At 37.8% G+C, this 14,828-nt stretch overlaps 1 protein-coding gene across 1 annotated transcript in view; it reads left to right on the plus strand.

Moving 5' to 3' along the window:
- The first annotated feature begins 606 nt into the window (after positions 1-606).
- Positions 607-14,828, plus strand: part of ABCB5 (ATP binding cassette subfamily B member 5) — a 32,674-nt gene continuing 18,452 nt past the window's right edge. The window contains exons 1-13 of the mRNA XM_062495547.1: positions 607-655; positions 1,671-1,758; positions 1,888-1,936; positions 2,765-2,909; positions 3,335-3,401; positions 3,610-3,801; positions 4,911-5,082; positions 6,095-6,219; positions 8,554-8,728; positions 9,035-9,148; positions 10,010-10,120; positions 12,433-12,558; positions 13,830-14,033. Of these exons, the coding sequence (XP_062351531.1) occupies positions 607-655; positions 1,671-1,758; positions 1,888-1,936; positions 2,765-2,909; positions 3,335-3,401; positions 3,610-3,801; positions 4,911-5,082; positions 6,095-6,219; positions 8,554-8,728; positions 9,035-9,148; positions 10,010-10,120; positions 12,433-12,558; positions 13,830-14,033 (1,617 nt within the window). The remainder of the gene's footprint in view (positions 656-1,670; positions 1,759-1,887; positions 1,937-2,764; positions 2,910-3,334; positions 3,402-3,609; positions 3,802-4,910; positions 5,083-6,094; positions 6,220-8,553; positions 8,729-9,034; positions 9,149-10,009; positions 10,121-12,432; positions 12,559-13,829; positions 14,034-14,828) is intronic.

Here is a 14,828-nt window from a genome sequence, read left to right on the forward strand (position 1 = left end):
ATGTTGCTTTAGGCTTCATCATTTAGACTTCATGTGTGACTTCTTGCTTAGGATTTTTATGTTGTTGTTTTTTTTTTTTTATCAGTACACTTGATAGATCAAGAAGAATAGCCTCAGGAGACTTAGAGCATCATTTATTTACTGCCTCTAAATGCATCCTAGTACAGTATGGCATAGCAAGTGCGTGTCTTTATCACTGTACTCGTGACCATACTACGGTTGTTCATTTAGTTCTAATCAAACATAAGGTAATGAGGGAAGTCATCTATTCTGTAATAGATTGTTTGCAATAACTTTTATATAAATGATTTCAGTAATTAGTGTAAAAGACTACTAAAATAGGCTACTGACCTAAGTCGCCTAGTAATAGAGTGCGCTGTTCTTAATATCTCATCAATAGTAGTTCTTTTTTCATGCTACCTATTTTATTTTATTTTTAGTCTTTCTATTTAAGTAGAATTATTTTGAGACCAAAATGTGATGAGTCATGGAAAAATCCACTGATGTGAACTCTTTAAATATTTACTAAACTAAAGCATTTTGTTGGGGGGTTTATTGCAGGTTCTAATTAATGTGACTCCTTCATAAGCCTACAACGAAAAAACAATGAAGGACTATTCTGCAAATTACACAGAACAGGACCTCCCTGATCCTGGTAAGAAGGAAAACCACATGTGTTTGAAGAATGTGTTCCACAGATTTGAATCTAAAAAACATTAGAAAGCTCTCCTGATTGCCATAATGGTTTTGTAGGAGATAAAATTATGAGATTCCTACAAGTGAGTGAAATAAAGCCACACCTATAAAACATTTTCTGCATGAATCAAGTTCAACAAAATTAATTTACATTGGCAAAACTGTTCAGGAAGGCGTGAAAATTATCCTGAGGTAAGCTGGGGGAATGTTATTGCTTTCAAATGGTTGTCTTAAAGAGCCATTGTAGGCCAACTAACATTAAAAATGAAAAATTCTATTCATTGTGAGTCAGCAGCTAAAGTTAAAGTAAGTGTAAATTGGGAGTGGTTGGTGCAGGGAGCACCTTTTCTCCTTCTCTTTTACAGCTGCCTCCCCACTGTGGTTGCTCATCTGTTTCTTCATTTATTTGTTACGTCTTATTCTATGCATTTAGAACTATAAGCTTCTATGGTAGGACGATGCCTTCATATGTCTTTCTGATGTCCTCAGCACAAAGGAAGTGGAACATGTAACAAGTACTGCAATAGAATAGTGAAGATGGTTATTAGAGTCAAGGACATGACTCTTTAGTCAACTGCCATCTATTCTGTGTTACCTACAGCAATTATAACCATCACTATAAGCAATTCCACTCATTTCATTAGGACTTCTCCTAATTTGCATTCAGCTGTGCAGGCATTTGAAGGAAGAACTAACTCTTCTTTTTTCTTTTAGTCTTTGATAATATTTCTGTATAATTATATTTCAATTATAAAAATGAAGTTGTCTCCATCTCAGAAATGGACATGGAAGCTTTTTCTGGGAATAAAGATGAACTGAAGAGAGAGAGTCTTTTGAGTTTTTCTTGAAACTTCCTCCCAAGAACATGAAAAAAATCACTCGTCTTTAAATGCAGATGAATCAGCAGTGAAAGACACAATAAGGTGGTACAATAGATGGATTATTATGCTAAAATAAGTCTTTTTATTTCACAGAATCTGTAAGAAAGGGGTGTGATGATCCTTCTTTCCAGCATGAAGAACACGTAGAACAAATTGACCAGTTAGAGCCCAAGAAGAAAAAGTAGGTATTTTTTCATCTTAAAGTTAACTGGGTGTGGGGAAGTCAGAGGGACAGGGGAAGGAGGAAAAGAGCTAAAAGGTTTGCTAAAAAAACCCCTCATCTTAATTAGTCTTTTGTACTTTACTCTAGGAAGGAAGATGAGAAGCCAGAGAAACGAATGGTTGGCATTCTTGAATTGGTTAGTGTCCTGTTTGATGGTCTGCTTTATACTTTCTTTTCTTTATTTGGCATTGTGAGTTGTTTATGAATTACAATTCATAGGCAATCAAAAACCGGAGAAGAAGCCTGAGGACTACTGATTCTAGACCTGCTCTCTGAGAACCAGTGATATGGTTTTGTGTCAGTTTTCTGTAGGACAGCTATTCCCAGACAAAAATACCTCTTGCATGTGGTCTTGCTTACTCTGAAACAATAAAAGTTTTACTCTTCTTCATGGTTTATTCCATGTGTATTTACACTTTGAGATGGTTAAACCAGTCAGGAATAAAGCGTTCTAATTTCAGATTAACCACCTCCCAGGATATCTATAGCAGTTGAAATTCACATCCTTCTTTAAACAAAACAAAGCTTCAGGGATAAACAAGTCTTAAGATACAATCTCTCTCTACTGAAAACATTTTCTACTGTTAGGTGTAAGCCAGGTGCTGGTCAATAAGTCACACTTGTTTACATTGTAGAGGCATTATCTTGGTAAATATGTAACTCAATGGAGCACAAAATACAATACATTCTACAAAAGTCACCATCACTTGCAAACATGTTGTTTTTTTCCAGACTGAGAATCTGTCCTGCCACTATTCTCTTAGCCTGAGTACTGATTTAAAGATGTATTGCACTACTACAAAATCCTTATGTACTGAATTTACTTTTAATTGGAGTATTGTTACTTAAAATAGGTGAATGAAGCATGTTCTGCAAGTCTGATGTACTGTAGCAAATGCATGAGCTGTCAGGTGTAATGTCACTTTTTTCTCTTTTTTTCCTTTTCTTTTTAATGCTTACATAGTTTCGTTATGCTGATGGGGTGGATGTCCTGTTGATGATAGTTGGTTTGGTCGCAGCGGCTGCAAATGGTACTGGAATGCCACTTATGATTATTATCTTTGGAGAGATGACAAACAGCTTTGTACTAAGTGGCATGCAATCCAACGGTAAAAAGTTTAAATTAAATTTCTCTGTGTTGTTGTGCTTTGCTCCTCAGGCTGTTTTTCCCCCCCAGACTGCACACTGGTACATATATAAGGAAGCATATTATGAGTATCACTCATCCTGCCGGAATAACCCCATCATTTCAACCCATCTTCAATGACTAGACCAGGGCAAAACCAAAGCATTGGATCTGCATTTTATGAATGAACTTTGACTTTGCTGGGATAGTAGGGAGTACGTTATCAAGCACTAATTGCCTAAAAATAAATATGTATTCACCAAATTATTTTGTATTTAAGTTTGTATTTCAGGACCCCACTTGCAAAATACAAAACATTCCCAAACCAACGACCCCATGTTGCCATGAATCAGCTGTTCTATATAACACTTCCAACAAATATTTTTACTTTTTATTTCCCCTTCACAGATACTTCAGTAAACAGTTCAAGCTGCCCATCAGATCCAGGTGTGGATATAGAAGGTGAAATGACAAAGTAAGGGTCTGTAGTTATCCTGTTAACGTATTGGAGGACTTTATTGTGTTATCTGTTTGTGCAGAAGCCGTGTTTGCTTCCCAGTAATGCATCACAGGCTTCAGTATTTACTTTGATGTGATTAATGAGGACTAGTTGCTGCTTTGTGTGTCTAACTTGTCTCATGAGGTACAGTGAGATCACACGGGCTTTTGTTCTCTTATCCCAGGTTTGCTTACTACTACGTGGCAATTGGCTTCGCTGTGCTTATCCTGAGCATCATCCAAGTGTGGACGTTTTTGGTTACTGCAACAAGGCAAACCTCGAGGATCCGCCAGAAGTTCTTTTTTGCAGTGCTCCATCAGGAGATGGCTTGGTTTGATACTACCCAGATAGGAACACTGAACACCAGGCTGACTGAGTGAGGACTCTGCTTTTGGGTTTTTTTGCACACATACGCACACCTCCAAGTATGGCATCTAAAAGAAAACTGACATTTATCTCAGCAGAATAGCCTATAGAGAGTTAAAAAAGCACAAAAAAATCCACTAAACCTAAGGTGTGAAATATTACAGCTCAGAGTGAGAAATTCATTATCCTTTTCAGCTTAATTTGTGCAATTTCTGTGATATGTGCATTGAAGGTTTTGTTTCATGAAATGCCTGACACTGGCTTTCTGAAGTCCATGAACTACACGTCAGACACTGTTAAACAAATATCTCTGCTGCTTCCACCTAGTTTAAACAGCAAAAGCTGACACTTAATTGAATGGAAATGAATTTGTACTTGCACCCAGTCAGATCTCAGGTTGTATTCTATCTAGCCAGTTAAAGTCTTTGGAGTTTTTTCGTAGACTTAAATAGATTTAGGGATGAGGACTGAAATGCCCGTGTGTTATGGGATGATATGTGTGAACACTACTTCTTAAAAATTGTTTTTTTCCTGGATTTTATAGTAGCCTTGGACACAGATCCATCCTGAAAGGTCTGCAAGAAACTTAAATGAAACCACTCTCAACTGTAATATCTGTATGTTCTGGGATGAGAAAATAGGGGAGAAAATTTCTATGAAAAATAGAAGTTATTCCAAATATTGGTATGATGGAATGGAAGTAGCTTTTCATCTAAGTCAGTAGCCAAAATTAACATAAAATGTATTGGAGAGCTGAGCAGAAGAAATAATTTAGAGATGGTCATGTTGGGTGAAGAGGCTGCTTGACTGTTTACTTATATTGCTCCATTTGGATGCCAGATGAGGAAACAAGGTCATTGGTGACCTAGTGACATGCCATTGAAGCAGCAGAGAATGTTGAGAATACAGAAAATGGGTCCTTAATAATAGGAGGTTTCTGCTGTGTTTTGGCCACAGAACAGCCTAATGGTACAGTTCAGTAGCTGTGGTTAGAAATTTTCTTTTGCCAGTTAGGAAATGGCAAAGCTCCTGACATGAGGCCACACAGCATGAACAGAAGTGGGAGGGAGTCACAATGAGAGGCATTCTAAACTAATGCATCTTTTTCTATTATTAAAGTGACATCAACACCATCCGTGAAGGCATTGGAGACAAGATCAGTATATTTCTGCAGTTTTTTTCCACGTTTGTTTCAGGGCTTATTATAGGATTCATCTACGGGTGGAAGCTGGCACTGGTGGTTATGTCAGTCAGCCCACTTCTTGCTGCATCAGCAGCATTTTGGTCAACTGTAAGTGTGTGGGGATTTATAAACATAGAAATCAGAAAAACCTTACAACTCTTATGCACAGAAAAGGGGGAGAGAATGAGAGAAACCCAGAGTGGTTTCTAAGCTGGGAGGTTGGCCCCACTCTTACTTTGATTTCTGGTCCTCCTGCAGCCTTTCCCTGGGTTCCCAAGCACACACTTGTAAGTTGTGTTCCTCCTGTCTGCATCTCCTGTCTGCATATCCTGTCCTCATGCCATGTTGCAGGAGGGTAATCTTCATCAGAACATCTTTCTGGCACTGCTGTTTCCTCATGGCAAGCACTGGGGAAGCCCTTGCTTTTCCCTCCTAGCACAAATACCTTTCAACCTCTTTCCATCTGCACATGCATGTACTGCATGTCTTGCAAATAATATGCCAAGTTTCATGCTGTGTACAGAATAGATCTGTACAGCTATGCAGTTACATACAGCTGCTGAAAACTGAAGTGATATAAATCAGTGAAATGGCTGGAGAGCTTTCCCTTTCAGATAGGAAAACTTTTTCCCCTTATACACTCTTTAGCCACATTAATGTGTATAGCTCATACTACTGAGTGGCTATTTATATTATTTTGTGGGTTTTTTCCTACCTGAAGCATTACAAATAAGCTAAGAAGAAGAATGTTAGAGGCTGTAATGTGATTGACTTGTTTACTTCAATATCTGCTGCTGCTCTAGTGTCTGAACACCTCAGAAACTCAGCAGCTCCAGCACTCCCCCCTTCACTCTTCCTAGTGTAGTTTGTAGGCTGTCCTCAGCTCGGGAGGAAAGTAGATCAGTCAGGAAGCTCACTTGCTATTTTTGTAGCCTTTGATTGTAATGAGGAGACAATGATAAATTGAACTCTATTTCAGGGAAATTCAGGGTGTGAGGAGGAGCTGACCCCCACATTGCTAGTCTGATCTTGTGCATCTTGTGTGATAGTTCTGATTCAGCAAGAAAGTGTATGTATCCTTTCAGCAGGCTCCAATAACAGCTGTTTTTCAACTTTTCAGCTCATGGCTTCCCTCACTGCTAAAGAGCTGTCTGCTTATGCCAAAGCAGGAGCTGTGGCAGAAGAAATTTTGACAGCAATCAGGACTGTTGTGGCTTTCAATGGACAGCAGAAGGCATTAGAGAAGTAAGTTTTTAGATTAATAATTATATTTAAAATATGGCAAGGAAATTTAGTTGTGGATTTTGTTTGTAGGGATTTTTTTTTTTTGGAGGCACAGAGGGATGAGATTCTCCTTGGTGTCATTCTGTCTTTCTATAAGTGGGCAAATCAGCTGGACAAATCAGTGGACAAATGTGTGCAAACAGACCTAGTCAGTGAATGCAGGCTACTTGGTGTCACTGCAGCATAGATGAAAATGTCTCCTTTGATTGAGATTTGGAGTTGAACTGAATGTGAAGTGGTGGGAAGGTTACCTTTATCTATGAGTCAGATGCAATGAAGCATGCAACCAGTTGTTTATATTCTAGAGCATTTGTGCTACTGCTCTGATCTTTAATTACTGAGCTTATTTTTAAACTACACTGGATAACAGCCTTGGGTAAAATCACATTACTGGCTTTTACAATGATTTGCAAATAATATGTGTAGTTGGCCAGTGCTGGCCCTAGCCCCACATACAAGGTGAAATGATTGTGATTGATCACAGACTTATTGACATGCATTGCAGATAACTCAACAAGCATAAACAATAAATTTTTAATACAAAGATGCAGCTGGGAAAGGCAAAGCACATCCATATGTCCCATGAAACTTGTCTATCTTTTTCTACTCATGTTTGCCTTTGTCTTGTGCAAAATTTTTCAGGTGGTATCAATACTAGCTTAGGATACTACAGCCTGTTTCTGCATTTGCTTCCATGGATGGAGCTCTGACTATCTTATAGCCCTGTCTTCTGCTTACTGGAATTTGTTATTAAGATGCAACAGTATTAAGACTCTTCCTGCTTGCACAGTAAAGGCAAAAGCAGCCCTTAGATGACCTAGATAAGTTGCAACCACCCCCCTCTCCCCCTTTCTCCTGATCTTCTGCAGTTATTAGTGTCTGAAAATTAAATGACAGGAGATGCCAATGTTCATTCCAAATATCAAAATACTTTGTCTAAAAACAGAATAACTGATACCTGAGTCAAGTAAGGCCATTTCTTTTTATGATTGACCAGTCAGCCTCTTCCACAGCTCTACCTCCATTTAATCTAAAAGCCTCAAACAAACATAGTGACTCCCCTTGGAACATCATCTACTGGGGACAAACTCCTACTAGGGAGTGCATTTTTCAGATAGTGGATGTGACTCCTACACAGCTCTTGAATGCTGGTCTCCGAGTTAGGAAAAGCATCCTTTCACTGCACAGTGCCTCCACTGACCACAAAAGTTTACTTTTTCAAGGGATCTTCAGTCACCTTTAGTTTCTGATAGTGGCTTGGCTTTACCTCAGTATTTGAGTGACCACATGTATTTATCACACTACTTAAATGCAGTACCCATTTCCCCAGAAGACCTATGATGCTGCTGACTCAGACACAAGGCCTGGTTTTAAGAGCATAATCAAGTCAAAATACTTCAATATGTTTGACTAACAAATACAGTATTGGTGGCATCTTAGAAATTTACTTGAACAAAATTAGTGCAGTTTTTATAAGGTTGCTTCCCAGCTGAATGAATTTCATGTCTTTCTATGATGGGGTTGTACTTTATTAAAAATATGAATTGGGAAAAGAGTGCAAGCTACTGACTGTGTTGATTACAAGGAGAAAGTTGCACTGTTCCTAGGCTACACTTTCATAATGAGCTTGAGTAAATGAAAGTTATTTGCTGAAAACTATAGATGAGTGAATGAATTTAAACCATCCTTAGAAGAAATAATTCTCTAGTTGAAATTGTTAGTCTTTATACTGATCTTCTGTATCCACTGGTTATATATGTTAATCAGTAAACCCACCTAATGGCAAGATACTTGACATCCCAAAGTGGCCAGTAAGAAAACACCTTTGCTATCAAAGGGACATCACATTTATCTCCTTCCCTATTGCCTAGGTTGTTGGAGGATTTTATTTTTATTTTGCTTGTTTTAAATGTGGATGACTAATCTTTACCTCTGTGGCAAACAATGTTGCTAAAACTTTTTCAAGGTTTCCTTTCAGGATTAATGGAAACAATGAGTTCAAGGGTGCTACTGTGTCTTCCATTATGATAACAAAGTTGTGATGTTTATTGTTTTCTAAATGTCTTTCCTAAGAGTATGTCAATATTGTTGGCATATGTCAGAACAAATTTTTTCAAATTAATTACCTCCCTTATAGTTCTCTGTAAAAAAATTTTATATATATATAATCTGTATTCTCTTTGAGATTTTGTTTTTCTTACTAAATCCTGTTAATTAAGGAAAGGGTGCTGAGAAATATCAAACAGAATGGCATGTGTTACCTGTCAAATTAATGGTTTCCTTACCCACTTTCAGATATGACTCAAACCTAGAGATGGCTAAACGTGTTGGAATGCAAAAATCCATTACCACCAACACATGTCTAGGTCTTTCACAATTTTTTATCTTTGGATCCTATGCCCTTGCATTTTGGTATGGAACCAAGCTCACTGCTGAGGATCCACATTATGACCTCACCCGTGTGTTAATTGTAAGTACAGCAATGCAGCTTTGAAAAATGTTCTGCATCTTTAGAAAAAGTTATGCAAGTGGTGTCTCTGTTTTCTGCCACGTGCTTGCTAAATTAGCTGTTAGAGGCTCAGTATAAAACAACTGAAGGTTGTTCATCTTTCCTAGCTTTTAATATAACAAGTTTGATTGTCTTGAGCTCTTGGACTTTGGACTTTGTAAGGTGGGATGAATAACCTAGAGCTGGTGCTTTAGCCTTTCTAGTGCTCATGTGGGCACTGGTGGCCCTGTAATCATTAATTGCAATGTTCCTCTCCATCTCCCACAGGTGTTCTTCTCTGTGCTTATTGGAGCTTTCTCCCTGGGTCAGGCAGCTCCTAACCTGGAGTCTATGGCCAATGCACGTGGGGCTGCCTATGAAGTATATAAGATTATCAATAAAGTAAGCACCTAACTAGATAGAATAGAAGCCTTCCAACCAACTTAGCTTCCATTCCCTGTCCTTTTAATTTTTTTTTTCCTTTGAGAAATGTAATAAAAATGCTCTAAAGACCCAAATCTCATCTACAGATGTTTGCTACAGAAACACATAATATTTTCATTCATCTAAAGTAACCCAGCATCTTTATTACAATGAAAGCTGGAAAACCTGAAATGTGTGTCTGAGATATACAGTTGAGATTTTTCTCAAATTAGACTTTCAGCTCCAGAGGAAAAGTAATATGGCACTATACTAATTTTAAAAAATGCATGTATGCACAAATTCAGCTGAGATGGGGCTTTTTGGGGAGGAGGAATTGGTGAAGAGGGATTAATATCACTATTGAAAGTTATAAAAATAATAATTTGTAATGCTGATGGTGTTATAAAAATGTTTTTGCATATCATTATCTTGGTCTTGCTGTACTATGCATTCATATCTCTGTATATAAAATATTTGAAAGTTGGACTAAAAAGTTTGTGTAGAAATGGCTCTATCATTCTTTTTGATGTGGGCATAAAACCTTCCTACAAAGAATATTGAGGCCCATGTTTTAGCTGCAAGAGAATGCAGTTAAGTTCTGCAATTAGAGATTTTCTGCTATGGATTTCTTGCTTTTGAAAATTTACTATATTTGTCAAGTAAAATTAACAATTTGATGTTCTCCCTTACTCAGCATTCTGCAGGTAAAATGCAGTAATTCTGCAATGATGAACTGCAGTGTAAAGCAGCCTCTGAGAAAGTAAAGAACAATGTATGTAGCAGAAATAACAGTTCCAAAAGTGAAATAACCACCAATTTATTTTACAAACCTCTTTCCAGAAACGGCTCATAGATAGCAGTTCTAAGGAAGGTTACAAGCCAGACAAACTCATAGGAGAAATTGAATTCAGAAACATCCATTTCAGTTATCCTTCTAGACCTGATATTGAAGTAAGTGTTCTGTTTAGATTACTGTACTGGATTTCCTCAGCCTGTGTTCATATTGTTTGTCTAATTTTGTTCTTGAATGCAAAATTCATCCCTGTTTTGGGGGATGAGGAATAATTGTGTGTCTCCCCCCCCCCCCCCCCCCCGCCAATTATGCACAGAGACAAAGTCACTGTGTATCTTGTTCTCTTCTGCTGGATAAATCTAATACATGTTACTCCTAGTCTGAATTTCTATGAACAAGAGCTTTGATAAATCAAATAAGATTTTTCAAAACCTTTAATTAAAGCTTCCAGACTTTAAGTAGTTGAACCAGAAAGTTACTTTTTTCCAGTTTCTTGGACCTTTGAAATTGAAATATTCCATGTGAAAAATTATTAGAGATATATTTTACAACAGTATGCTATCTAATGTATTGAAACATATCATCCGGAATGTACATTTGGAAGTCAAACATTGTTTTGGCATAAGTTAAAATTACTGTTCAAGAAACCATTGTCCCTGTTCTTTGCTAGCTCCATTAGTGACCTGTGTATATCATGTCCTGGTGATTACTTTCGTGGTGACACTGTTGGTTTGATCTCTCTGCCATATTCATTTATAATCTTTTTAACACCTTGATAAAGGTGAAAGGAAAAGGAATTTGCTACTGTTGTTTCTTCCTTGATCAAGATGGAAACAGAGATTTCAAATGTCAACATTTCAAATGTCAATTAAAAGCTTGACGTGCTGATTCAGTGATGAGAGTGGGAAGGTTTATATCTCTATGGCTGTTTCTTCAGGTGGCTTCTCCCAGCTCAGTCATCTGAGGTCTCTCCCATTGTGCATCAAATCTGTTTCCAGGACACTGGGATGGCTGGAGGGCAGATTCAGAGCTGGGCTTTCTCCTTAACTGTATTTTGTACAGTTCAACTTCTGTCCCTCTTGGCTTAGAAATCTGAAGGGACAGAGCAGAGTCTTCATATTTCTTCCTAAAAATCCTATTCAGGCTGCTGATCTGTTATCATCAAATGGGAGGGAAATAAATATTTCTCATTCTTCCCAAATCCGAGTCAGCAGCTCCCCCTACTAAGACCATCAATGCTGCTTTTTAGAGCCAAAAAAGAATCAGCACAGCTGTGTAGAAGTTACCCACAATCTCTCAAGCAATTGATGCAACGCAGTAAAATCTTCTCTGTCCAGGTTAAACCAAATCAAAGAGATCTAAGGAGTACAGTTATTGTTAGTTTTAATCGTGGCAATATGATGCCTAATGAAAGAGAGTTAAAGCTAGTCTAGTATTGGTACTGATTATTTACATCTGGAGATAATACGGTATCTAGAATAAAGTTCCTTCTTGATAATGCAGGCACCAGGATATCAGCTTCCTGGAGATATAAAACTGGGTGGATGTAATGCAGGGAGAGAAAAGGAATATTGCAACTATTTTAATCTCTCATTGCAAAAACATGTGTAGGCAAACTTATAAATCAGCCTGGTATAAACAAGAAGAGTTCCCATAGTAGCCGAATATTTTGGCAACTACACAGCATTACTTGTAATGACATGGACCTCTATTGAGGTAAAAATGTTCTCTAAATGTGAAAATAGCAAAAATTATATCATCAATCTGTAACTACTCCCCAGGTTGCTGAGGCTGTTAACAATACAGAAAGGCATTTATTTAGGGCTTTCCAGCAATTACTGCACCAAAACAACAATTTATATTATAAAATTAGAAAAGATCAGGCTTGGTTTACAGTGATACCCTTTAGCACCTGAAAATTTTCTATGAGATTCGTAATTATTATGCTCTGGAAAATGGAGGACAGCAGGAAAATTTAAAATCCCAAACCGGGTACCAGATCACACAAATTGGAAAAAATGAGCCTTGAAGTTCAGAGTAGTGTGGCTGTTTCAGCATTAGTTTATTTGAGTGTGCTGGGGAATTTTCCCAGGCAATGGAATGCAATGGTTTATGCAAGGGAACTCTTAAAATGTTCCTTGGCATGAACTTGGCCTGTTCTAGCTATCAATCTTCTCAAAAAATTCCCAGGCTTGTTCTGGTAGCCAGATGGATCTAGGGGCCATTCCCAAAAGGCAGGTTGCATGTAGCCATCCCATTTCAAAGGCTAATACATTTTGCAAGCAAAGGTGAAGACCTTTTCCTGTCAGTTCTCCAGGATATTACCAAGTACAATTAACTTATTAATGCTGACATACCTTCAGACCTTGGCCCTCATTACAGCCCTGGCAGCTACAGTTACATTGACAGACTGCTCTCTAATAAAACTTGTTAAACTGAGGTATATTTTTTTTATTATTATTATTCCCAGATCCTTAAAGGTCTAAACTTGAAAGTTCAAACTGGGAAGACCATTGCTCTAGTTGGTGCCAGTGGCTGTGGAAAAAGCACTACTGTTCAGTTGCTGCAGAGATTCTACGATCCTGACCAGGGAGAAGTGAGTGTCTGCAAAAGAACTGTAACAACTCAGAGCTATTAGGACATGAATGAGTTTCCCATGTTGACTCTTATTCTGTTTTGACTGAATTTGATCATATATCTCCGTAGTTCATACTTCCCCAACTTAAGTTTCAGATGATCTTCTCTTGTTGGCTTGACTTCATTATTCTGCTGCTCCTTACACTGCTATGTCACAAATAGCAAATGCCACAAGTCTTGGAATAGACTTGCAAGATCTGAACTTTAGATAATTGTTATCAATTGTAATATTCATTTGCATTTCATTTTTTAAATTCCCTAAACTTTAAGCAAAGCATAATTCAACAGTCCTGCTGTATTTTGCTTCCTTTTCATTGAATTCAAGCTAAAACCTGGAGAGAGTTTTCATATTTTAAATGGTTGTTTTCTTGGCTTGTTTTTCATTATCTGCTAACCCACATCAGAATCAATCATTGTGCATTGCATGTGTTTTACCACTGAACAATAAATCTAGTTGGTAAAGGGTTAATACCTCCCACAAGAAATTTCCAAAGGGGGAAAAAAGAGATAAATGAAACAATGTATTTTTAAGGAAAATTTGCTTTTTATTCTTGATATTTGAATGATGTTACTTAATAATTGCTACTGCAAGTTGAAAGTAGACAAATATTTCAAATATAAAAAATTGAACTATGGGTATATAAGGTGTCAAGGCAGCTGTTTTCAACACAGTTCTTTCTTAAACTTAGTTTTCCTGTACTGTTCATTCCTGGCCCCATGCCTCATTTTGCTGTGTCAATGCCATCATTCATATGACCACACTGCAAATTACTTGGGTTAAAAATAACTTTCCTTTTCCTTTTAGTCAGCTTGAACTCTCTTTGATCTGGTGTAAAGCCCAGCCACAGAGATAATTGTGTAACCACAACTGTGAGGACATCAAACTGGCATCAGGTCTTTAGAATCATATAAAGTGTGCAAGGAAGCTGTAAAATTCTTAATACAACTCAGACAGGACAGCCATGGGGGAAAACAGAGAGGAAAAAAAAAGCCCCGGATGTCTTCTCTATTTATGCTGCTCATCATCATTTTCATCATCATTGCAGCTTGTGCAGTGGATGAAAAAAACTGCAGTTGTAATTCTCCCTGAGCATAGTTTTCTATTAAAGACATCTTTTTTTTTTCCCTTGACCTTCTGGCTGATACTTCATTCAAATAAGAGTAATTAATTGCTTTATTATTAACAGAGTACATTTCCTTGACTCCTTTGACACAGTCTTTTCCTCTCAGATTACCTTAGATGGTCGGGATATACGGACACTTAACACAAAGTGGCTACGAGAAAACATTGGTATTGTGAGCCAAGAGCCTGTTTTGTTTGCAACCACAATAGCTGAGAACATTCGCTATGGCAGAGAAGACATTTCTGAGGCTGAAATTGAGCGAGCAGCCAAGGAAGCCAATGCTTTTGACTTTATATCTAGATTGCCTGATGTGAGTTCATTAATTTACTTTGAGCATAAGAGTGAAAGGTCCATTTAGGCTGCTGTCCTGTTTCTGAGAGGCAGAGCATGGGAATCCAAGTTATACTGCAACTTCTCAAAATATACTTACTGCCTCCAGCAGCTTTCAATTTAGAGGTTTTTTTCAACTAGATATTTTGCCTTTGGTTGCTCTCAAAGGACTTAGGCTGGAGTCTGGGAAAAGATGTCAATGCCATAACTCAGGAGAATGGAAGTTTCACAGCTGTATTGCCATCCCTACCCATTTCATGAGGCACAGAAGAGCTGGCTTTTAAAAAGAACCAGAAATCTAAAACCCTTTCTCAGGAGGTGTCTGTACACTCACAGGAAATGGGGGGAGTGGGTGGAAGTAAATAAATATGCCCTGAACCAAGACCCTTTTAGCAGCTACGAGCTTAAGCTCTCCCTTTGCCTGAGATTCAGAGCTTTGAGCCCTCTCTTGGCAGTAAGTGCCTTACTCCTTTCAGGATGAGGCTTAGAAGCAAGATCAAGCATTCTAAACAAATCCTCATAACTGAATAATATGTCCTTTCCTTTGCTCCTGAAGTTAAAAAATGTGGGGAAAGTACCTACCTGGGATTGATTTCAAATCCTTTTACTAGAAATCTTGGCTCCATCTCTCAAGCATGTGCCATTTCAAGCATGCCAATCTGTTCCAAGGTTCCTTCTTCTCAGGAAGAGTGATTTGATCATATGTACTCTTAAATAGCAATGTAATAAACTACAGTGGACTTTGAGAAGTGTCACTTTCCAGTAAGTGATATGG

The sequence above is a fragment of the Cinclus cinclus genome, chromosome 1 (genome assembly GCF_963662255.1).
Source record: "Cinclus cinclus chromosome 1, bCinCin1.1, whole genome shotgun sequence".
NCBI lineage: Eukaryota > Metazoa > Chordata > Aves > Passeriformes > Cinclidae > Cinclus > Cinclus cinclus.